Genomic DNA, 25,319 nt, shown 5'->3' on the forward strand with positions numbered 1-25,319 from the left:
GCAGGGTTGGTTTACCTTCTCCTAGCGTCTTGCCCAGCGTAAGTTTGTGTCTGTCCACCATCACGTCCTGGAGCTTCTGTTTCAGCTCGTCGCTAATCCCCAGGCTGTTCACTATGGAGACCCAACAACCTCTAATTAACACACTAATATACAACGGCATAATTAAGAATGCTTAATGAGGAGAATGGGCATTACGCTCCATCCAGGTTTGCCATTTTATACACACCCATGTACACACACAAGCGCACACACAAATGCTGCCTTAAAAACGCGTACGGCTTATGACTGTCCGTCCACTATACAGCAAGTAAAGGGAGGAGGATTCTGTTTTAGTTGCTTCATTCCAGCCTCATTAGCTCATAGTGTCAATATTTCAGTTCTACAGAAAGAGATGATGGCTCACTCGACTGGCTTAACAACAGTGTTTCTTTTCCAAGGAATACAAGCCAGGAGATTATGAGTGCTGGATGGGACCGCGACTCCCACTTAATGGATCCCCTAATACATCAGTGGAGAGTGTGATTTCATAGCGATGTCATTGCTGTGTTATCGGCCATTTAATAACAGATGACATCATCCTCCCCTGGAACTGGCTTTTGGATAAAGCAAAGGAAAACAGAGCCACAGACTTTGACCGGAAAAAGCGAGGAGCTGTTTTTGTTTTTTCCATAGCTGATGTTGTGTAAGTAGACATCTGTTTAGAGTTTCTGTTCCTGTTTATGGCTCCTGATTGGGTCACATCTGCAAGTCCCTGGGACATCGCAGTGTGGGCAGCCAGCATTGGCCTCAGGTCTGTGGTTAGCTCCCCTGGTGGACATTTGTGACATTGCACACAGCTCGGAAGTTTGCGGCACAGACGCGGCGCAACTGGAGTTTCCCGCGGCTGTTTTCCAGACGATTTGGTCCTGTGGCGTGTTCCGACATGTCACACGAACACCGGCAGCCAGATGGGCTTTCCAGACAGGTAACACCCCCCACTCCCAGACCGAAAAGCAAAACAAACCCCTCTTCCCTCCTGCTTTCTATCTCTTCCACCTCTCCTTCTCTTCCTCATCTCCTTCTCTTTCTCATTCCCTTGTTCTCTCCTCTCCTCCCTCAGTCATGTGTCCCTCTCTCTTTGCCCCCTCCTTCTGTCTTGCGGTTAGAGGCACTGATGCATACAGCCAAAACAGTCAAATGGGACAATGCAGTGTGTGTGTGTGTGTGTGTGCATTCTTTCTTTTGATGCTTAGTTCAAGAAACACTACATTTGCCTCAGTTTTTTCTATTTGTTTGTGATATGTTGTGATTTTCTGTCATTTTACAGTGCTTCTCAAAAAACTGCTTTTAAATTGTGCATTCCACAAAAGCGTTCAATTTAATATACAAAGGGCCAAGGAATTCTGTATGGTGTAAATCCCAAAACTAAGAAATGCAGCTGAAGTAAAGTCAAGGGAAAGTGAGTTTTTGTGGAAAATGTGAGAGCATTAGGAGTTCCACTGCCTTATTTACAGCCTGATATATCTCTTTTGAGATCATCAGCATATTTTGGTGGTTAACTCATTTCAGTTCTTTCACAGGATCTCTTTGTGTGAAGTATTTATAATTGTTATTTATGTGCTTAGCAGATACCCTTATCTAGAGCAATGTACATGCCTTACATGTTTTTGCACGGTAGCCATATGTTTTTGCAGCTGGATATTTACTGAAGCGCTTTAGAGTAAGTATCCTTGGTCAAGGGTACGGGCACATGGCTTTTTCCCACATTTGCCCGCATTTGCCCATTTGGGTTTTGAACTTGCAACCTCTGAGTTACAAGAGCAGTTCACTAACTACAACACTGATAATTCAAAAAGACCCTCTTACAAGAAGACCCGTCCCTGTCCTCTGAGCCCTACCCCCTGAAAGAGCGAGCAGGTTTCCCAAGAGGGGCGTGTCCTGCGAAATGATTGGCCGACTCACGTGTGGCCTCGTTGGTACGGCGACTGTAGGAACGGCGGGCGCGGTATCTGACCACCAGCTCCCCGCTCTCCATCATGGGCTCGAAGGCTTCCCTGCGCACAGACAGCATGCACAGCGCGTGCGTCAGTAGAGCACGGACTCACAGACCCGCAGTCAGTTACACATAAAGAAGAGTGATTGCACAATTACGTACTGTAACGGCAAATATGCCTACGCAAAGGCCTTCGCTGCTAATCGCACAATATAAAATGACTCACTGGGGCCTTTGTGACTCATACAAACTTGTGACATGTAAACACATGCCATTTCAAAACAGTGGAGTCGTTCAGAACTCCAGACATTGACATTTGAAAATGGCAGCACACAAAAACTACAGACATTTAAAAAATACAACAAAAAAAACAAAGATTGTCACAAGTAGCGGCAAAGATGCTTGTGCGGTGTGCAGATATATTGAAGCACAGCAATAATCATAGGTCATGTTTCTGCTGTCACACACCCACACACACACACACACACACACACACTCTGTCTCTCTTTCTCTCTCTCTACTCACCCGAATCTAGTCTCTTTTCGACGTAGTCGGGCAGCATACACGGCAATTAGCACAACCAGCGCTATGGCGACGGACATCGCCATGACGACGTACCACCAGTGCCAGGAGAAGGTCTTGGATGAGGAAGGGTCTGACAAACAAAGTACGGGAGAAAGAGTAAACTCTCATGCATACTGCCTGCATGCACAGTGCATTCTCCAAAAGACCAACACCCAAATCCCCCAGTAGAAGGCAGTACATGAACCAGATTACTTTCAGGAGAAAAATCTCTAGTAAAATAGACTTAATATCACAGTATTTGTTCTCTTTGGATTCTGATTGATGATCCTAGCCTCAGAGATTCAGTCTTGCTAATTTATGTAAATGTTTTTTTCAGCATGTTTATCTGAGCTGGATCCCCCCCCCCCGCCCCCGCCCCCCACCCCAGTTTTTCCTTTCTTCTGTTTTTATTTGTTTCTATTCTTCCATCCCCCCCCCTCTTTTGCAGACACATGGAGGTATGAGTCATGTGGAACACTCTTAAGGAAATGCTATAAAGGGGAGGAACAATCCCACAGAGCTACAATAGAGTGGCAATCTCCTCCCCAGAGTGTGTGTGTGTATTCTCTGCTGTGTGTGTGTGTGTGTGTGTGTGTGTGTGCATCTGCATGAGTGTGTGTGTGTGTGTGCGTGCAAGTGTGTGTGTGTGTGAGTGCATATGTGTGTGCGCATGGATGCGTGTCTGACAGTGAGCGCTTACCTGTGCTCTTCAGCTCTCCCATTTCTGTAGGGAAGACAGTAAATTGGTTATTTAGATATTTGGATTTATGACAGACTGCATTCTTATAGGTCAGTGCTCTTGCAGGCAACAGGGTAACTGAAGTCACACCCACCTGGTGGTATGAGGGACAACATGTGGGCGGGGCTCCAGGGTCCTGGCCCCGCCCCCGTGTTGGCACACACCCGGAAAGACACATTGGAGAGAGGGAGGGACAAATTGATTGACAGGCTTGTGTTCAGCCCCGCCTCCAGCACGGCCTGGGAAAACGAGAGTTCAGCACTTTAATGCTCTGTGTGTCCAAACTTCCCATTAAATTCTGCTGTTACAAACATTTACGATTGAACCCATTCAGCGCTCTGTGTGAGTGTGTCTCACCTGTTCCAGGTTTGGGGTGCTGTACTCCAGCGTGTATCCCTGCAGGTGTCCGTTCAGCTTCCCAGGGGGCGGAGCCCAGCTCACCTGCACCTCCATCCCGTTCAGCAGCGCGCTCACGTTCGCGGGCGGGGCTTCGGGTACTGTGGGACAGACACAGAGCACATTAAGACAGGTAGGTCCAGGGGACAGATACATTTAAAAGGACCATTTCAAAGTAATATTTATATAACTATGTATGAATAAAACATTGTGCACATATGCTGAAGCACAGTAGAAGCCCAGCTATGGCATAGCTAAGCTGTTGCTTATTGTTCTGCCACTAGGCGGCGGTGTGCGCAGGCAACCTGAGGGCCATGAGTGAAAAAAGATGTCAAATGCAAAAGACGACGCCGTTGTGCAACCAAGGTCCGGTAAGGCTCTGCGTGAAAATACCCTCGCGTTTACCCGGTTCCTCTTCCTGCGGCTGAGGTTATCTCTTTGAAACAGCTGAGTGTGGGGACTCTACAGCCTGTGACATGCAGGGTGGGGGCTCATGCAGGCACTGGCAAGGCAGGCTGGTGAATCAGTGCTCTGGTGCAGAGATTGCCTTGTTAGGGAAAACTGCTTTTTTTTTGCAAGCGGCTGGTGCTCAGCAATCCAGAGGAGTGAGGAAGCCTGCGGAGGCTGTGAGTGTCTCCAGCGTCCCTCTCGCACTGAGCCTCTCTCTGTCTCAGGAGCACACTTCCGGAACAATCCGCAGCAACGCGCAGGAAGAAGCACACAGGACGAAACTGTGTGTGTGTGTGTGTGTGTGTGTGAGCATAAAAGGCATCCTCCATCTCTCAGGAGGTAGCAGCCTCCCTATCGCAATCAAATGTGGTGTATGAACACACAGGTTCATAAATAAGGTGAGGCTAAATAAGATCATTTCTGAGGGGAAGTTTCATCTGTACTCTCATAACTCTCATGCAGAATGGAGACTGTATGAGGCCACTCAACAGTGCAGTTGAGTAAACTAGCATGTGGAAAAGCCTGACCCGTCTCTGTCATCTCTCTCTCCTCTGATCATTCCCACATGTGGCCCTCGTGCTGCCTGCCAGAAGAAACAGAAAACAACACTCCCCCTATCCATCTCTCCTTCTCTATCTCTGTTCCTCTCACTCATTCTCTCCACCTCTCCCTGTTGCCCAGGCTTGACTCCATATTCATAATTCAAAGCCATCGTCACTTTTCCCTGTGTAGTACCTTTTTTTTTTTACAGTGATTATCAGGGTTAGAGAGGGAAAAAAACAGGAGCTACGGTTGAGAGAAAATACTGGGAAAATAAGAGAAGGGAGAGAATTAGAGTGAGAGAGGGGGGATAACGGAGCAATTCTGCTAAACTGTGTTTTCCTTTTGAATTTCGACACTGGTGAACTCACGAGGGAAACGGACTGTGAAGGTTCTGAAAGAAGGGATAATTTCAGAACAAACAGAGAAACTAAAGTTCAGAGGAGATCAGCTGGCAGTCAGTTGGGACAGCAGAGCAATTGGGACAGCTTACATGAACAGGAGAAGAGGAAGCCGTTCCAAAATGTTTTTACACTCGCATACGTTTATTACATTAGCGCTGAGCATTATAAAGACTTTACAAAGATGCCTTAGTATACCACAGATCGGCCTGAAGAAGAGAAAATGGAACGGATGCCAGAAATGTGCACAGTTAAACAGGTGGTGTGCATATTCCATCAAGCTGCTTGAAAAATAGACCTTTTAAGTTTCATTTTATTGAAACTGTAGACAAATGAGTCATTGAAAATGACTCACCATCGGGAGATCAGGATTTGATAATCAAAATGCAGGCTTGAGTTTCTGTTTCTTTTGGGATTAGAGGAAGAACTAGAGGTGCCTCCCCTCTTCTTGCTTTCTCCTACTCTTTCCCTTTCTCCCTCTGAGACTAAACATATTTCAAAAGTGGGGTCTGGGAAAAGTATGTTGAATGTCTTTTTTTAACCCTCCTCTATAACCCCCTTCTTCCCACCTCTTCTCCTCCCTCCATCCCTCATCCCATCCCTTTATTTTGCCACAGCTCTTTGCAATGTTATATCTCCAGTTGTTCTGGGGAAATGAGATTGGTTGTGAGGAGGGAGAGGGGTGAGGACAGAAAAAAAACTGGAAAAAGAAGGTGAGAGAAACAACTATATTTAAACCAAAAACTTTTTTTAGACTGCTGAAACATTCCAGGTTCATCTGCCTCCCCTCTTCAGAGAAAAAATATGTATTTAAATATATTGAAATAAAATCTTTTTATCAAGATCAAAAAATATATTGCAACCCTTCACTATATCTGGACAACTATAGAAATGTCTTACAAATTTTCATCTTGCCACTTTCAGGTATTGGAATATTTCTTATAATACATTGCCGTAAACAATATCAGAATATATTTGAAACGGTTACATTCTATAAGAATTGGCATTTGTTTTTGAGATCTTACGCTGAAGCAAAATAAATACACATAAAACTAAACAGATAGGGTGGAGCACTTTTTAAGTTAAACTGTAAATTGCTGCAATTTGATGTTCATTTAGAAAAATCTCCAATCCCCCCCTGAATTTGGAATGTTTAATTTTATGTACAACGTACATAGTGCAAAGCACATACAAGCGTGCTCATATACAGCCCCTGCTGCCCGGTCAGGAGAGTGAAGACAAGTGGCGGTTCTCTTCCGGAACACACGGTGCCAGCCAGCTGCTTCTTTTCACACTGAGCTATATAAGGGGCGACATAGCTCAGGAGGTAAGACCGATTGTCTGGCAGTCGGAGGGTTGCCGGTTCAAACCCCGCCCTGGGCATGTCGAAGTGTCCTTGAGCAAGACACCTAACCTAACCCCACTGCTCTGGCAATGAGAGGATCAAGTGGCGCTTTGGAAAACGCGTGCCAGCCAGCTGCTTCTTTTCACACTGCAGTCACAAGTCGCACACGTGCAGTGCAATGGGAGGAGGAGACCCAATCATACACAGAGAACAAGTCACAGGCACCCTTGACGGCCAGCGGGAGTCGCTTGAGCAATGAAAACTGTTATCCCAGCGAATCGTATCCCTCCCATATCGCTTGGGCGATGCAGAGCCAATTGTGCGACACCCTTGCAGGGCTGCCGACCACAGTTGGATGCTCTCAGAGACCATGGTGCTCACTCATGCGCAGTAATATTCGTTTTCTAGAAAACTAATGAATGAATACACAGATTTACTGAAGAAATGTATCACTGAAAGTCAATTTACTGGTAAGGGAGGTAGTGAGGGAGGAAGTGACAAAAAAGAAGTGCTGAAGGGTAGAGAGGAAAGCCTGCAGAGGTCATGGGTTGAGTACAGGAACAGGAAAAAAGGGGGTTGAAGGCCAGCAGGAAGACATAAAGACCCACCTGCCCATTGCAGGTGTGACACCAGGGTCACATGACAGGGGTACCCCCCCCCCCCCCCCCATGAGGCCTCGGTGTGTCTAGGGAGACAGGTAAGCATCCAGCCCTTCCGTAGCACAGTCTCTCCCTCTGCACCTTCATCATAGTTAGGAGAACGGCATTCCTAAACTGTCTAAAACCTTTCACAACCTCAGACTGGTCAGGCTCATAGCATTGTAATGTTATGAGCAGACTGGTCAGGCTCCGAGTACTGTAATGATATGAAGAGACTGCTCGCTAGAGTATGGCATATGTCAGTGTACTGTAAGGTTATGAGCAGATGGTGGCTCATACCTGTATGTAGCAGCTGCAGCTACGTACTGTAAGGTTATGAGCAGATTGGTCAGGCTCATAGTACTGTAAGGTTATGAGCAGACTGGTCAGGCTCATAGCACTGTAAGGTTATGAATAGCCTGGTCAGGCTCATGGTACCATAATGTTATGAGGCTTACTAGCAATGTTAGGTCCCTCCTAATCCTGAGGCCCTTCCAGACAGACTCAGGCATTCCATCTGGAAATGAGCTACATTAAAGCGTAACGAATAAGCCACTGGAACGCGCACTCTCCTGCCTGTCACGGACACTATCCACAGGGTGACAGAGACAAACACACCAGCTCTGCAGCGAATCAGAGAGACGTGGGGGTGGGGTTACAGAGAGGAGGGGTTTTACAGTCAAGCAGCCAGGGAGTTAGTCACAGTTCTGTGTGACAGCAGAATAAACCAAACACTCATGGAAAATATGACTCAACAGCTACCCAGCCCCATGCTTGCACCCCCCTGCCCCCCCAAGCCCCTCTGACTAAGACCTCGGTCAAATGCAAGTATTACTCTGAAATGCTCTAGTAAAATCTGATCAGCCTAATAGCTGGAAGGTTTTGTGAATAAAGTATTTGATCCAGATCCGGTCTGCCTCACGTTTAGTCTTGGCCCCATAAACTCGATATCGCTTATGCATGCGTCATGCTCAAATCACCACACAGGCATGCGAAGCGCAGAAAGACTTAATTGGAACCATTTAACCCAAAGGTCATATAAAAACAGTATAACATCCACATCCTCATTCCTCACCCACTATAAAATGTGGGGAACACAGGCTTGTGTCCAAGACTGAAATAAAAAGCAAGATGGAATTGGGGGCGAGCCTCTTGTCTTCAGAAAACAGCGTTTAGAAGTGAGGAAACGTGCATCAATAAACCACATTTAAAAGTGAGGGAAATCGCATCAGTAAACTGTGTTTAACAGTGAAGGAAAGTGCATCAGTAAACTGTTTAAAAGTGAGGGAAAGTGCATCAGTAAACTGCGTTTAAATGTGAGGGAAATTGCATCTTTTCAGTCACTCTATGACCCCCTGCATCTTCAGATGACTGCACTATTCCGCTGCCCCTCTGCCCTTTTCACTCCTTACTTCCGCTCTTTTTAAAAAAAAGATTTTGAAATGTATGTTTTCGGGAAAGGTGCGGGGGGTGGTGGGGGGGGGATTCCTCTGCCTACTCCTTCATCTGTTCCTCTTCTTTCATCTGTTCCTCATCTTTTTTTTCACCTTCTAGTTCCTTCTCCAATAACCTGTCTCAATCCCAGGTTGTGGAAAGCATGAGTCGGCATGGAAACCCCCCGCTGTCTCCACCTCCCTCTTCCTTAATTCGATGGAGAACTGGCCTTGGGGTTACGGGTTGCCAGCCAGATCCGCCAGCACATCTACTGAGAATTTTCCCTTCGTGCTCTAATCCCTCTCTCTCTCCCTCCACTTCCCCTGACATCTGTCTCTCTCTGTCTGCCTCCCAGCTGCCTGGGTTCAGAGTTTACACGGCCTCCTTCGCTCAGGACAGAGTCAGGGCCGACCTCTCGCACCGTCCACCATGAGCGTGCGTGCCCTTGAGTCCGGCACCGGAGATGCCTAATATAGTGAAAAATATACAGACTGTCCGCTGAAAGTTTGGGGGTGTGTTTCACCCTCCTACAGGAAAATTTGGCAATGGAACCAAAAGGCAGACCGAGCAAATGCAACTCCGGGACTTCCCCAAGGGTCTCTGGCGGGTCATGCGGTAGAGTTCTGCTTTCAAGTCCCTGTTTACTGGCCCTTTCCACACAAGAGCCTGCAGACACTTCCAGAATGAGTGATAAACAGGGCAGCAGACACTTCAGCCCTCCAGGACTGGAGTTAAACCTGCAGACACTGTGGCCCTCCAGGCCTGGAGTTAAACCTGCAGACACTGCGGCCCTCCAGGACTGGACTTAAACCTGCAGACACTGTGGCCCTCCAGGATGGGAGTTATACCTGCAGACACTGTGGCCCTCCAGGCCTAGAGTTAAACCTGCAGACACTGTGGCCCTCCAGGACTAGAGTTATACCTGCAGACACTGTGGCCCTCCAGGACTAGAGTTATACCTGCAGACACTGTGGCCCTCCAGGACTAGAGTTATACCTGCAGACACTGTGGCCCTCCAGGACTAGAGTTATACCTGCAGACACTGTGGCCCTCCAGGACTAGAGTTATACCTGCAGACACTGTGGCCCTCCAGGACTAGAGTTATACCTGCAGACACTGTGGCCCTCCAGGACTAGAGTTAAACCGGCAGACACCATCGCCCTCCAGGACTAGAGTTAAACTTGCAGACACTGTGGCCCTCCAGGACTAGAGTTAAGCCTGCAGACACTGCAACCTTCCAGGACGGGAGTTAAAACTGCAGACACTGTGGTCCTCCAGGACTGGAGTTAAAACGGCAGGCACTGTGGCCCACCTGGACGAGAGTTAGACTTGCAGACACTGTGGCCCTCCAGGACTAGAGTTTGACTCCCCTGCTCTAGCCTGTAGGTAAATTATAAGCCTGGAAGGGCTGACCTGTCTGTTCTTGTAAATATGCATTTCTATGTTCTTATCTCAGTCAGACACTGTCGTTTTTTTTCCCACTGGGAGGTACGCGGTTGCTAAGCAGCTTACCCCCTTCAGCAGTCTGCAGCATTACCCAGGGTGACCAGGAGGAGGCGCCCTGGCTGCTCCGACAGGCCACTCTCACATTATAGGAGCTGAAGGGCTCTAGGTTCGAGATCAGGTGACTGTTGGGAGGGATGTTCACATTCTGGTTGTGGATAAGGTGATTGGATACGGGGCTGAGGTCACCATCTGAGGGCGTGGCCTGAAAAAATAGAATGAAGATTAAGGTTAATAGGAGGACCGTTTTCCAATTTTTAAAGAAATTTAAAGTAATGTCCATTTACAATTTAAAGTATTTCAAATAAATATTTGACACATATGGAAAGAACATCTACTTCAGTTTTGTAATGTGATATAAATCCCTGTCCTCCCCTTCTAGAAGTTTCCCTTTCTGAAAAAAAGAAGTGATCTGTCACACTTCTCATTTATGACATATCTTTCCCTTTTCTCTCTAACAGATCCAGATTTCTGTCACCAAGAGAAATAAAAAGACAGAGAGCATGAGGGAGTGAGCAAGAGAGATGGAATGGTTTTCCATTCCCAATTGAACTTGAGTTTGTTACTCTTATGATATTATCTGGTTTCATTATTATTATTATTATTAGTTGTTATAATTGTTTCTGTTTCTACAAGTGTTTATTATTTAACTTCCCAACTGCATTATTCATTATTTATTTTTCTTTCTCTCCTTTCTATTGCAGCTGTTCTCACTGAATTTGTCTAATTGTATTTGTCTCCGGGCAATACTGCCACATGCGCACAATCCAACGAAAAGCCTAACTGAATTAGACTGACTAAAAATGAAAGAGACAGAAGAGAAACTGACAGTGAATGATGGCGCTTCACTTGGATCCTTTTCTTCCCTTTCCCCCTCTTTAATTATCCCTCTGTCCTGTGCGTTCTCTCTCACCCAGTCTCACCCCTGTCACGTGTAAAAGCTCCATTCGCAAAAGGGCCGAATCTTCATGTGACCGCAACTCATACGGCAGTCCCACCGTGCACAACAGAACAGCCAGGCTCCTCAGAAAACTTCAGCAATGAACCAGCGGTTAACTGCGCGGGTGCATTTTGATTGAAAAATCATGCACTAACTCCTTGCTAAAAAAAAAAAGCATGTGTGTGAACCCTGCTGAAAAAGTACTGTATGTGTATGAATTCTACAACAAATTAATAATGTGCATGAATTCTGCAACAAAAAAAAAACATGCGTATGAACGGCTAAAAAAGCATGTGTACTAGCTCTTTGCTAAAGAGCTCAGCAGTGACTGAAGAGTTAATGGTGAGCACTTTAATAAATCTTACAAAACAAAAAAAAGGCACTTCCTATTGAGATTTGGTTAGAGATAGAAATTTTGGCTTTGAAGGGCATGTAGGGTGGGTCTGCTACACCCCCACCCCCCCACCCCCATTCCACAAGCGTTACGAAGAGAGGGCGGTGCGCGCGGGAGAGAGGGGCTCTGGCAGTGGGGCGGGGGCCAGGGGGCTGTTTTAGCCGACCCTCCGCTGCGTCACAGAGGCCGGGGTTAAGGAGGAATGCGGCCCGGCTCGTGCGAGTGTGAGGACTCACCGGTGACTCAGGGGCTCGGCGGCCAAGCGGTTACCACGGCGCTTGATGCGGACCGCGGCTCGGCCCTGACTCACCCCCTCAGAGGCATTCCGCGCGCCTGCCTCACTTCCCAACAACCTGCTGAGGGACCTCCCTCCCTAAACACCCTTTCAGGAATTCTGCCTCTCTTTTCCTGTTTTCTTTAACTTTCTGCAGATGTCTTTTTCTTTCTCCCTTTCCCTGACAGGACTGAGCAGTGTTCAGTGTTAATCCCACTCCAGCACAAGGCTATTTAATATATGATGTTAAATATAGGGACCAAGTCTCTCGGAGTCAGCTACAAAATGTAAATCTCCACTCAGTTTTCTCTTGTTGGTAATATTAAAAATGGGGAACAGCATAGGGCAACAGTTTCAGGGGCGCATGTTTAGGGGTGCCTGTGGGGCGGGGGGTGAGATTTATCAGAACCATATGCTGGGGGTTTGCTGTATGAGAAAGCACTACCAGTTTACATGTGACAAAGAAAGAGAGGGGGACAGAGAGAGAGTGAAACGGAGAGAGCTGTGCATGCTCTGCCATGAAACATCACTGAATAGACCTAATGTGAATACAGAGACAGAGAGTGGGACAGAGAGAGAAAGAAAGAGAGACAGAGAGAGAGAAGGCGTGGTGCTGTTTTGAGCTTAGCTCGGGAGGCCAGCTCCCCAAAATGTAACCTGATCTACACAGCCCAGCGAACAGAGAGAGAAAGGGACAGAGAGAAAGGGAGAAGAAAAGAAAAAATCCTTTTCTTTTTTAACAGGCAGTCTTTCTTCTGTAAAGCGATTTACCCCACTGTCACAATGCTGCACTCTGCCCCCCCCCCATCCACAAGTGACTTTTGTTGAAATAGAAATACTAATTATGGCCTGGATCCAATAAATATTTGTCCTTAAACTTTGACTTATAAATAAAGGCAGGTTTCCTTCACAAACAGTGGGTTTGGCAAGTTAATTTGGCAATTGCTGAATTCATCAGATTGTTTAGGAATAAACAGACACACTGGATTTATTTGTCAAGTGCAATTTAAGTGTAATTGTTGATTGAATACAGGCCTATGCGTTACTTTTTTCCCAATCATTGTTTACAAAGGTGCTCCTCTGATGCCATGTGTTTGTCTTACCTGGACAGAGCACAGCATGATGGGATACACTCCTCCGAAGCTGGGCTGCCAGGTGATATGCAGGCTGGAATTGGTGACTTCAACCACCTGGATTTTCTCAGGTTTGGATGGGATGACTGAATACAGAAAGAGAGAAGAAAAACTTTTTTATCATTTATTTCTTCGGTTATTAGCATATGTTTTCTTCCAAACTATCCATTTTTGTTATTACTTTTGTTGTTGTTATTTTTTTGAGCCGTTGAGAAGATGATGCACAATTTTTTTTCATTCTCATTCATCCCTTCACGTTTAGTTGCCCTGTGTGATTGCGGCTTGGGCATCCTGTGCCAAAAAGCCCCCGCAGTCAAACACGGCAGCCTCCACAAACTGGCTTCATGCGCCGATGAGCAGCTCCCATAGGAACCCATGGAACCGGTGAGCGGACGCTGTCTCCAGCTCTTACGCACCGTAAGCATCCCCACGGGTTCACCCTAGTGTCCCTCTCGCCCCCGTCCTGCATCCCTACCTGTCACGACACCTGCGGCCGAGGTGGCCACGCCCTTGCGGTTGTGTGCCTCGCAGGAGAACGAGCCGGTTCTGTTGAGTCCTGAAAGGAGGAGCGAAAGAACAGAGACTGATTCAGGTGCAACAACAAACAAAAAAAAAAAAAACGCAACTCTGCTAAATGTAGCGGACTGTCTGAAAATGTGCTGGCGCAGCAGTCAGCATATTAAAAACACAGATCTGCACGCTTGCGAAGGCGTGGCGGTAGGAGTTATGGCTTTGGAGTCAGGGTGAAGAAGTTTTTCATAGAGGGTGTTGATGAAAAGCTCTAAAGCACACAGCTTGGAGGGTATGTTTGATAGTCTGTGCGAAAGAGCCCAGGGCAGGATGTGGTTAGTCTTCTGAAATGCAGGGATTCTCGTCTGGTTTAGAAAAAAGCTGAGCGGCACATTCTTGCTTCTGCTTTCAAGACCGCTGCTGACAAGGAGTTTGCACACACACGTATACTCACACAGACGCAGTGAGGAACACACGCACACTCATACACCATTAAACGTATACACTCAGTGATGAACTCACACACACACACAGATGAACACACACAGTGAAAAACACACCCACACACACACTTATACACCATTAAACATATACACTCAGCGATGAACTCACACACACACACACTGATGAACACACACAGTGAGAAACACACACACACAGTGAGGAACACCCACACACACACAGTGAGAAACACACACACACAGTGAAGAACACCCACACACACACGCAGTGAGGAACACACAGCTGATTGTGAGCTCCCTGTCAGGCCTCCCTGCCAGTCAGGCTGTGCCCAGAGTCACCATGCTCCCTTTGTTTTTGGGGTTTCACCCTGCCCAGCACGCGGGCCCAGGGTGAGACCTCCAGGGGGCCTGGGGTCGATGAAAGAGAGAGAGGGGGGTGACTGACCCCACATAGCACACGTTACGCCCCCCCTCTTTCCTTCCGTCAGTCCTGCTTCCTTCCCGCCACTTTCACTTCCACTGCGCGCATCACCAGTCACCACGGGGGGCACTCATGGGTCCTGAGCCACCTCGATAACCTGCCACCCATCCTCTCTCTCTCTCTCTCTCCCTCTCTCTCTCTCTGCCTCTATACCTCTCTCTCTGTCTGTCTCTGGCTCATTCTCTCTCCTCTCTCTCTTTTCCCCTGTCTCTCCCCCCCCCACTCCATCCCTCTTTCTGTCTCTCTGTCTCTCTGTCTCTCTCTCTCTCTCCCTCTCCCTCCCTCCCTCTCTCTGGTACATTCCGAGCCCCTGAGCAGAGGCAGTTAATGCCATTTAGAGACAGGGCGGGTGAGTCAGGCCCCTTCCTCTCGGGTCAGGCTCTTAGCCTCCGGCCACAGCAGCTGCAGCCCAATCAGATGAAATATGCGCAAGGCCGTGTGGGTTCTGCAAAACAGGCTACAGAGCTCAACCCCACATACCCACTCAACCCAACCAATCCCCCTTACCCCCCATACCCACTCACCCAACCAATCCCCCTACCCCATCCACCACCCAACCATCCCCACTTCACCCCAACCAATCCCCCCTTACCCCCACACCCCCACTTACCCCAACCAATCCCCCTTACCCCCTTACCCCCACTACCCCAACCAACCCCCCTTACCCCCATCCCCACTCACCCAACCAATCCCCCCTTACCCCCACATCCCCACTCAACCCAACCACCCCCCTTACCCCCACATCCCCACTCACCCCAACCCCCCCTACCCCCCTGTACAAACAGGGTGTTTATACTGTGTTTCTTCAGAGCATCAGCGGAAGGTAAATTTGCTTTCATTTTGCCAGTGCGGCTCTTAAAAATATCTCGACTGTGCACCTGAAATACTTTTCAGATGCCAGTAAAACTATCCTGCAAGATCCCCGAGAGTTTCTTCGTGGGAATGTCGCCTTGCAAAGCGGCAACTCTCTCACAGTCACAGCTCAAAAAGGAAGGAACGCGGGAAGTTACAGGAGCTTGTGAGGAACACCTGAGCGTTAAAAGTCCTCTTAAAAACCTGCTGAAAGAGGCAAAGGTGAGACTGAGTCACCTTTAATCGGCAAGTGTGAAAAGGGAAAATAAACAAAACCCTGACGATAAACTGGCATATTTCCGCTCCTGCCCCCGCCCCTCGATACTCACCCCTCCCTTTCCCACACATGGGGGGGGGGGGATCTCAGATAATAAACAGCTTCCTGCTCACTGCAGCTCAATGTGCAGGCCTCACATTTGTTAACAGATGAGAAGGAGAAGTTTGTCAACACACCTGATTCAAATAATTATTAGGAATAATTGTATCCCTTTGACCACCAGCACAAATTCCAGCACCTTACAAAACACTTTTATAAGAAACATCTATGTATGTACACCAATATTCAGAACAAGATTCTTCTTTTGCATGATGTCACTGTTTTTGTTGATTGTTTTCTGTTTTCATTGATAATTCTCAGGGATCTGCTGAAGCAAGTGTGAAGGCACAGGAATTGCCAAACAAGCAGCCCATCCCGACCCATTTCACACTATGGATTCAGATGTACGTGTAGAAGTGGCTGAAAAGGATCAAGCGAAATTCATGGGATAGCGGGAGCGCTGGCTTTGAGGTGTGGAATACCTTTACCTCCATTGTTTAGCGCGTGTTGGTGATGTTTAGTGTGGAAGAAGGACGCCTGATACTGAATCAGTCAGTGTCTGAACTGATTCGCTCATATCTTGATTGATCAGCAATGTCTGTGGTGGTGATATCATTACAGTATCTGTGATGCTGAGATCTGTACAGTATCTGTGATGCTGATATCAGCACAGTATCTGTGATTTTGATGTCAGAACAGTGTCTGGTGGTGGTGATATCAGCATAGTGTTTGTGATATTGATATCAGTACCGTACCTGTGAGGCTAAGTGTAGAGGGTGACAGGGACACCGGATCCTCTAGGGTGTTGAGAGGAACCCCGTCCTGCAGCCAGATGACCCGTACGGGTTCTGGAGGTCCATGGGCCACGCAGTGCAGACTCAGGCTGGTGTTGGCTTCCACAGACATGTCCTGGGGCTCCATAGAGAAATGGGGGAGACCTGAGAGAGAGGAAAAGTGCTGCATTTTATTCTGGACTAAAATACAAATTTGTCAAAAAAGATGACATAGGAAGTACATTAAAAAACTTAACATGATCAGCCACCCAGAAGCCCCCAAACTCCTATATCTAAATGTGACTCTCAGTGAAAAAATGAACCTCTACTGCATTATAGTCATTGACAGTAGAAATTAAAAACATTAAAGTGTTAGCATTCAAACCCAGCTGCCTGACGGTCATAAACCAAGTAAACATGCCATCGCCACGGCATGGTATAGCAGTACAGAGTAAAGACACAAGAGCGCATGAGCACAGATGCATTATTACAGGCCTGTTTCACACAGCCTTTGGCAGTACAGTGTGGAAATAAACACACACAGCCAGAGTTCACACAGAGGGATGTACCCTGCCAGTGTGGAACAGGAGAATGGGACAGTGTGTGTGCACTTGAGTCACTGGATACAAACCCACACACACACACACCCACACACAAATTCACACATGCATGCGCACAACCTAACCTTCACATATGCACATGCACATATGCGCACTCACTCACACACACACACACACACACACACACATGCGCACAACCTAACCTTCTAGCTGAATGCGTCCCTCCAGCGATGTAGTCTCCTGCCCTCCAAACACCACCACACACTGGTACACCCCCATGTCTGACAGCTGGACCTCCTCAATCCTGCAAACACACAGATATTAACACTGCCATAGTGTACTAACACACACACACACATTAACACTCTGATAATGTAATGACACACACAGACATTAACACTCGAATAGTGTACCAACACACACAGTCATTAACACTCTCATAGTGTAACGACACACACAGACATTAACACTCTAATAGTGTACCAACACACACAGACATTAACACTCTGATAGGGTACCAACACACACAGACATTAACACTCTGATAGAGTACCAACACACACAGACATTAACACTCTGATAGTGTAACCACACACACACATACACACACACATTAATACTCTGATCGTGTACGAACACACACAGACAGTAACATTCCAACAGTGTAAGGACACACACAGACACAGACATTGTACAGTAACAGTGTAGTGCCCCTGGGTCCATGAGACAGACAGACAGGCAGACAGACAGACAGGCAGGCAGACAGGTAGACAGACAGATGGCACACCTGAGGTTGCTGACGCTCATCCAGCTGTCCTCACTAATGGGGACCTGCATCTGGTCTGTGTTGGCCATCTCCAGGGGCTCCGCGTCCTTCTGCCAAACCACGTCTGGGGGGTCGATCTCCCCCCCGTCCCCCCGCAGCACACACTGCATCACCACTGGCTTTCCCAACGACGAGGTCACGTTTTCGGGGCTCTGCACAAACCGCAGCTCTGGAACCCCAGAGAGGGCCGGGGAGGCGTTTTTTTTAGACAGGCATGTGGAAATGACCCAAATCTGATTCTTTTCACATATCTCAAACCTACCTTATCCTTTTCTTGAAGTGCAAACAACAAGTCACTGCTTGGAACTGGATGTTTTTCAACACATTTGTATACAGTCCTAAATCTGATACAGATCAGATACCTGGTCATATGACCCTGCTATTTGATACCAGACCAATCTAATCAGATATCAGATTTTTTGTCCTCCTCAAGTGCTTTTTTTCACTCCCAATGTGACAGGGTTTACTCACACCATGATTTCAGAAAGAAAATAATAGATGATCTGGCTTGTAAAATTATTGCATGGATAATCGCCTAAAAAGATTGGATACCCAAGTCTGATTTGTTACCACTAGGATTATGACATCATCACGGTCTTCCCTATCACTCTAGTGCTGTTACTCACAATTTCATAAATTTTTATTAAAATTTTTATCTAATAGTGAGGCATGACTACAAGGCAAACCTTTATGGAAATGTAATACACTGAAATATTTTTTAATAAACCATCGTATCAAGATCCAAATATTTCAACACTTCTTAATATATGGTCAAATAAAACAATTATTATTGCTTTCAGATGTTTTTAATTGTAAAGATATTTTTGAAAATATATTTCTCTGAAATACATTTAACATTACATTTTCCAAAAAGTCCACATATATTTAATATATTGCAGTATATTAATGCTCTGTAAGGGAACGCTTCTACGACAACATGTGCTCCGACTGGATAATAACTGACCCATAACTCAACGCTGGCTAAAACTTGGACAAACAGACTGTGGGACAACCTCAGAATCTGACATATTCAAAGTTCCCTTTCCAGACTCTCTAGACCAGGGGTCTCAGACTCAAATACAGGAGGGCTGCAGGGCCTGTGGCTTTTTGATGTGCACCTGCACTTTAAGTCCATAATTTAAGTCACTGATTTGACTAGAGTCTGCACACCTTGTTTCCAAGGCCTAAATTGGCTGCTGATTGACAGGAAATCACTAAAACAAGCTGAGACTGTGGCCCTCCAGGACTGGAGTTTGAGATCCCTGCTATAGATAGAGCACGTGGGGGTTGTGTGTACTGGAAGACATGTGTTTATTGGTTGTCCATGAGTGTACAGCGTATTCAGAAATATCTGTATCTGAGTCACAAATGATTAGCCTTGGGTGAATAATGCCAGCAGCACAATGTGAGATGGGCTTTGAGCTGAAGGCCAGTAAACAAGGACTGCCTTCACAGCATCCCGCAGCAGTCCATGAGGCAGTCCCTGTCTGAATGAGGCATCGCTGATCCCAAACAATCCAATTCTCAGTCTCTCTGCTTCTTTCCCTCTCTTTCCCCCTTCTCTATCTCCCTCCCTTGTTCTGCATCTCTCTGAACTCGATCCAAATCAACCCCCCCTCTTTTTGGGTTGCCTCTGTGCCCGCCTTTGCCAGCGCTTTGTACACTACAACATGAATGAGAAAAATGCACACGCACACACACACACACACACACACACGTACAGACACATACACGCACACACACACGCCCGCACACCCACACACGCACACACACACACAGGCACACATGCACGCACGCACACACACAAACACACACACACACACAGCTATGCAGGAGGGCTGAAGGAGGCTATGCCCTAGCCAGAAAGAGGCAGTGAAACTGTATGTGGGAATCAGTGTGATTTTCTCCATCCTAAGAAATGCAGGGCATCACCAGCCTGACACACACACTGTCAGAAAGCCCTTAACCAGGGACAGACGCGCTGTCAGAAAGCCCTTAGCCAGGGACAGACGCGCTGTCAGAAAGCCCTTAGCCAGGGACAGACGCGCTGTCAGAAAGCCCTTAAAACCAGGGACATACGCACTGTCAGAAAGCCCTTAGCCAGGGACAGACGCGCTGTCAGAAAGCCCTTAGCCAGGGACAGACGCACTGTCAGAAAGCCCTTAGCCAGGGACAGACGCGCTGTCAGAAAGCCCTTAGCCAGGGACAGACGCGCTGTCAGAAAGCCCTTAAAACCAGGGACATACGCACTGTCAGAAAGCCCTTAAAACCAGGGACAGACGCACTGTCAGAAAGCCCTTAGCCAGGGACAGACACACTGTCAGAAAGCCCTTAGCCAGGGACACGAGATTCCTCCTCCTCTTCTGCAATGAACAGGGTCAGCCGGGAACAACCAGCATCACATATTGTTGTGTCTTCCCCACTGTTACAGTTTGGTTCATCACAGTACTTGATAAATATCAGTCTTTTCTCCCCCCTCCCCTCTTGTTCTCTCTCAGTGTGAGGTCACTGAGTTAAGAAACACTTCACTAGTCGGACAAGCTATTGCCAGGGCATTTATTAATCTACCTATCAAAAAACCTGCGAGACCATACAATATAGATCATAAATACACTTTCTTTATATCCCTCTCTTCCCAATCTCACTTTCTGGAATGATATTTTCAGAAATTTTTGGAATTTAGATATGTATCTTCTTAATCATGGTCTATCCTTTCACATTGTCTTTCAGAGCTTGCGTGATAATAGTGTTTGCATATACAGTATGTAACTAACCCTAACCATAATCTGACCGAACACACTAATGTAAAAGAATGGACATGATGGGAATATTTAAGTGCTCTCTGTCTCACTTCCCCTTGCTGATCCTGTGAAATTTTCTCAGGCTTGTCAACCCACTGCCCTTGTCTGTTTTAAAGCTGAACCTCTCGCCTCTCACCCCGACCTCTGACCTCTGCAGAGTAACTCCGTTTTATCACTCTGTCATCACAACCAAGACTGCAGGCACCACATACTCAAACCTGCACACTCACATGTCTCTACAACCACGCCCAGTTTAATGTTTTACAACGTGAAATCGATACACCGGGAATGAATGTAACAGATGCACTCAATAAATTAATAGTAAATATATTTTTTAATTTTGCAGAATACATTTGTTTGGACTTGGAAATAAGATGGAGCCTTTGACATAACATTCTTACTGATGGAAGCACACAGATGCACTCTCATTCTCTCTCTATCTTTCTTACTCTCCCTCTCACTCACACACACACACAAACACACACAGTGTTATGTGCTCCAGTATAAATACTGAAGAGAGTCACTGCTTCAGTTCTTAAGTCTTTTCCGTGGTCACGCATCATGTTTAAGGTTGGCTCATTCCCTTCACAGTCATGGCCGAGAGTCACCTCCAAAAAAAGATTTACCTCATTTCACTTTTTCACGCTTGAATGTTTGAGTTCAGTTGCTTCGCTGCCATGCTAAATTGCACTGGTATTCCAAAACAGCTACAAAGTTACAATCATTATAAAGTTCAAAGAAACTGTGAGAGCATGTGTGTGTGTGTGTGTGTGTGTGTGTGTGTGTACGTGCGTGTGTGTGTGTGTCCCTGCACATGTTTGTGTGTGCACCACATAATTATTTCTGTTAAATCATTAAGCTTATATGAGTGCCAAATTCAGAGTTATAAAGTATTTAAAGTTGATTTTACACCCCTTTTTTCCAGGCGTGTACATGTGATTAGATGTGTGCACATAACGTGCACTCTGTAAGCATTTGGACAGTGACACAGTTTTTGTTCTGGCTCTGTACTCCAGCACATTGAATTTGAAATTAAAACATGAATATGAGGTTAAAGTGTATTCCAACAGCTTTAATTTGAGGGTATTTACATCCATATTGGGCGAACCGTGTAGAATTGCAGCCATTACTATACATAGTTCTCTCATTTTAGTGCATCAAAGGTAATTGGACAATTGGCTGCTTAGTCGTTCCTTGGCCAGCAGTGTGTCATTGCGTCATAAGTTCACTTGTAAGAAAGCCACTCTTAGAATCAACTCTTGACATTTTGTTAGCATTGTTGTGCATGAACCAAATATTGCAAACATACAGCTGGCCAAGAAAGAGCTGAGCAACCAACCACCCAATCACTTTTCATCCCCCTAAAATAGGGGAACTGTATAAAGACTGTTGCTGGTACCTCCACAGTTCGCCCAATAGGGATGTAAACACCCTCAGATTAAAGCTCACAGTCTGCACTTTAATCACATGTTCATTCATACAAAAACAACAAAAATGGTGCCACTGTCCAAATACTTACAGACTGCACTGTGCATGTATGTGTGCGCATGTTTGCCCACATGTTTGCGTTTGTATGTGTGTTTGTTTCTGTATTTGTGTGCATGTGTGTGTGTAAGAGAATGTGTGTGTGTGCATACGTGTGTAGTAGAGAATTTTGCTTCCCTCTTGCCTCATGCTGCTACTTTCCCCTTTCTCCTCTCGTTTATTGCTCCTGTCTTTTTCCCCATTTCTGTAATTCTGGCAGTCTTCCTCTCATAGTCTGTACATGAACATGTTTAGCCATTTATTAGGCACTTTTATCCAGAACTTAAGTGCCTCGTTCAGAGCTACAATATAGGCCTATGCATGGATACTTATACATCTTAGTTTTCTGAAGGAAGTAAGTGCCACGGTACATCACATCATTTTATCTGTTCCCTCCTTTTTCGCCTCCTTGCTTTGCCTCATCCTTCACATCTTTCCTCTCTGTTCCTCTCTCTCTCTCCCTCCCTCCCTCCCTCCCTCCCTCTCTCTCTCTCCCCCATGCATTCTTTTTCTCATTGATACTGCACGTGCATTCCCCCTCCTCTCCATCCTTCCTCCCCCACTAGCGCCCCTAAAACTCTATCCATCATTTCTCCTGTCTGAATCAGCGGTAGTTCTGAGTCACTTCACACAACACACCCGCTACCAAGGACACCCCCTCCCCTCTCCCCACTCCCCAATCCTCTGCCACTATCAGAATTTAAACAGCGTCGCTTTTCATTCCTAATCTCACCACGATATCGGTCTCTGAAGCATTCATAAAAGGAGTCAAATTTGCGCAAAGCACTTCAGTTGTTCTTTTTCTATTCGACTGCCCCCCTTGTCGAGAAAGGAATCCGCGAATGCAATAGTTGTTGTTTTTTTGTTGTTTGTTTGTTTGTTTGGTTGTTTTGTTTTTTTCCCTTTTTCTAGAAACTAGAACCCCTTCAGATCAGCTGTTCTCAGATAGCGATTTGCCAATTCGGATTTCAGGCAGAGCGAGAAATTAACACCAGCAACCAGCCAAGTTTATCTGAGGCTGGTAGATTTGTATGATCTACCTACCACTTTGGCAGGTAACCACCTATCCCTTGAAAGGTCCTGTTCTAAGTATCTAGTTGTCTGGTGAAGCAGTGAAACGGGCTGGTTAATTTTTGAACGCACTAGCCAGTTTCCTGCCGTTACTGATTACAGGAGCCGCGTCGTGCTTTAAGCGTCTCCGGTTGAGACCAGGCGGGCTGTGGCTGAGGTCTCTAGGGTCTCTAGCCATCACAGTTGACATGTTTATGTCGTTCCCTACAGACTCCCAGACATCTCCCAACAGCGGAAATCTCCCCGCACAGTGATCTTATCGACTGTGCATAACTAGAAAACAGTTAATCACGCGGTGCACCGCACGGCACAGGTTCCTGGCATTCCCGTCCCCACGGCGCTAATTAAAGGTTTCATTCAGGTGTCTATACCTGAAACAGCTACTGCTTGCTGTGTCCACAGCTGCCTTAAATAAATACATCTGTATGATGTCATCATGTGCATTGAAATTAAATATTTTTTTCAAATACCTCATGCATGCATTTAAATCTTCTCAGTCCAATTTCAAATTCAAATCTTTGAATTTTGTAACACTGAATAGCCCGTGAATAGCCCATTGTTCCAGCGCTGTCAATACCTAATCTACATTCATCTACTTTTACATCTAAAATAATTGGCCTGCGAGTTTAAAACCAAAAAAAAACAAACAAACAAGGAAAACATTGATTATTTTGGTCATCGTCCTTTCCTATCCCAAATGCATGCTAATATTTTGACGATCTTCACGGCTGTCAGGGTGTTTTCACGTGCCTTTGTGTATGTCGGTGGGAACTTTATTGGTGAGAATGGGGTTGCGGTTCTGTAATGGGCATTGTGTACCGCGGGCAAGCACGCTGGGCTCGCGCTTCCAACCACTGATTGCCTCCACCTCTACCACCGACCCCCCGCCTCTAATCCGTGCACGGGATTACTCACATGGATCTTACTCCATGGGATACCCTTCATGCCCCACGAAATTAGCTTCCTCTGTAATTGTGGTTTTGTTTGCTCTGAAAATAAGGCTGCGCTAAAAATACATTTTAAAAAAATACGTTTCAAACCTATCAGTCATTTTGTCATCAACATTATAGCTAAGTTATTTTCCACCCGGACCTGTATTTAGATAGGAACTGAAAAAAAAAAAAAAAAAACATAAAACCGACAATGTGTCAAAAGTCGACTGGACCCGCGCGAGACTTACCAAGAGAAGTGTCTACGATTCTTGAGCTCACCAACACTGGTAAGAACACAGTCAAGAACAGCGTAACCGCGCGGCCAGATCCCATCCTCTCTGTACGCAGTGATCGCCCAGTTCGATTAGAATTCTTCGCTCGTTCCTTGATCTCCCCGAAACTTTGCGCGGAAACGTTTCTCATTACCGCATCTTCCTTGCTAGTATCTGCTAGACCAACGAAACAAAAACGAAGTTGAGTAGCGAGAGGTTTACAGTTACCCGTTCAGAAGATGTCGAACAGGCAAGTGTACAGGTAGAAGTTAGTACTTTTCTTTTTTTCCTTTTAGGTCTATTTGAAATGTGCGAGTTCGAATTAAACTAGATCCAATGTTGCAAAGTCAGCCAAATTAAGAAATGTAACCGGTTTTGTCGGTTGTTCAAATGAAAATCTTCTGTTTATATGTTGAGGATGTTTTTGAGAAGCAAGATCAGGTTGTATTCCACCGAGTCAGAAGTTAATCCATTGTTTTGCAAACTTTAGCAAAAAGTCGTTCAAAGTTTAAAAGTTTTTTTTTCAGAAATGGGGCAAAATAATCTATTCTAGTCTTCCTGCAGTCTCGCGCTTTCCTGTCCACACTGTTTCGGGTTTCCGATTCACTTCTCCTCCCTTATCTATTCTCTCATCTCAGGACCGTGTCCCTACTCCCTTTCTTTTCTTCCCCTTCAAACAAGACCCAAATTCTTTAACTCAACTTTTTCTATTCTCTCGTTCCCTCCTCCCCCTCTCTCCTCTGTCTCACGCCCTCCCCCGTTTTTCTATTTCACTCTCCCAGGAGACTGAAACATATTTGGCTTTACAATTTTATATTGGTCATTCATTGTTGTTATCGTTATCTTTTCCCACTATCAGCCGAAATAATGATCTGATTTTAAGTCTCGAATATTTTTAACAAATAAAAAAATAAAAAAACAGCACTCTGAAATGTCTGCCAATGTTTCCGTTCTGTTATTATTTCTACGCTTTTATAATGTCTTTTAAATAGAGGCAGCGAATGACAAACCTGACAGAATATTGTAGTCTACGTATTCAAAATGTGGAATCGTTATTTCGATATAAAAATTTTAAAAAACTTTTGATGAGAAAAAAATATACAACTGGTTTAAAAATTGGATTTCCGCAACCTGCACTGATTTCATTTGTAGCCTGATGTTTTAAAGCAGTTAGCATGGTGGCGTTTTGATAGCAGAGACATTAAATGTTTCTTACA

At 45.9% G+C, this 25,319-nt stretch overlaps 1 protein-coding gene across 2 annotated transcripts in view; it reads right to left on the reverse strand.

Moving 5' to 3' along the window:
• The window catches only part of LOC135235664 (tyrosine-protein kinase receptor UFO-like), a 33,322-nt gene extending 8,528 nt beyond the window's left edge, over positions 1-24,794 (reverse strand). For both annotated transcript variants that reach the window (XR_010324426.1, XM_064301401.1), the window contains exons 1-13: positions 24,079-24,794; positions 17,464-17,671; positions 16,880-16,980; positions 16,099-16,281; positions 13,199-13,279; positions 12,694-12,809; positions 9,992-10,187; positions 3,633-3,772; positions 3,370-3,514; positions 3,237-3,260; positions 2,498-2,627; positions 1,942-2,033; positions 16-111 (exon numbers count right to left, since the gene is read on the reverse strand). Coding sequence is in view for 1 of the 2 variants with exons in the window: in XM_064301401.1 (XP_064157471.1) it covers positions 16-111; positions 1,942-2,033; positions 2,498-2,627; positions 3,237-3,260; positions 3,370-3,514; positions 3,633-3,772; positions 9,992-10,187; positions 12,694-12,809; positions 13,199-13,279; positions 16,099-16,281; positions 16,880-16,980; positions 17,464-17,671; positions 24,079-24,253 (1,687 nt within the window). In the remaining variant the exon portion in view is untranslated. The remainder of the gene's footprint in view (positions 1-15; positions 112-1,941; positions 2,034-2,497; positions 2,628-3,236; positions 3,261-3,369; positions 3,515-3,632; positions 3,773-9,991; positions 10,188-12,693; positions 12,810-13,198; positions 13,280-16,098; positions 16,282-16,879; positions 16,981-17,463; positions 17,672-24,078) is intronic.
• Between the last annotated feature and the right edge of the window lie 525 nt (positions 24,795-25,319).

The sequence above is a fragment of the Anguilla rostrata genome, chromosome 12, assembly GCF_018555375.3.
Source record: "Anguilla rostrata isolate EN2019 chromosome 12, ASM1855537v3, whole genome shotgun sequence".
NCBI classification, from domain to species: Eukaryota; Metazoa; Chordata; class Actinopteri; order Anguilliformes; family Anguillidae; genus Anguilla; species Anguilla rostrata.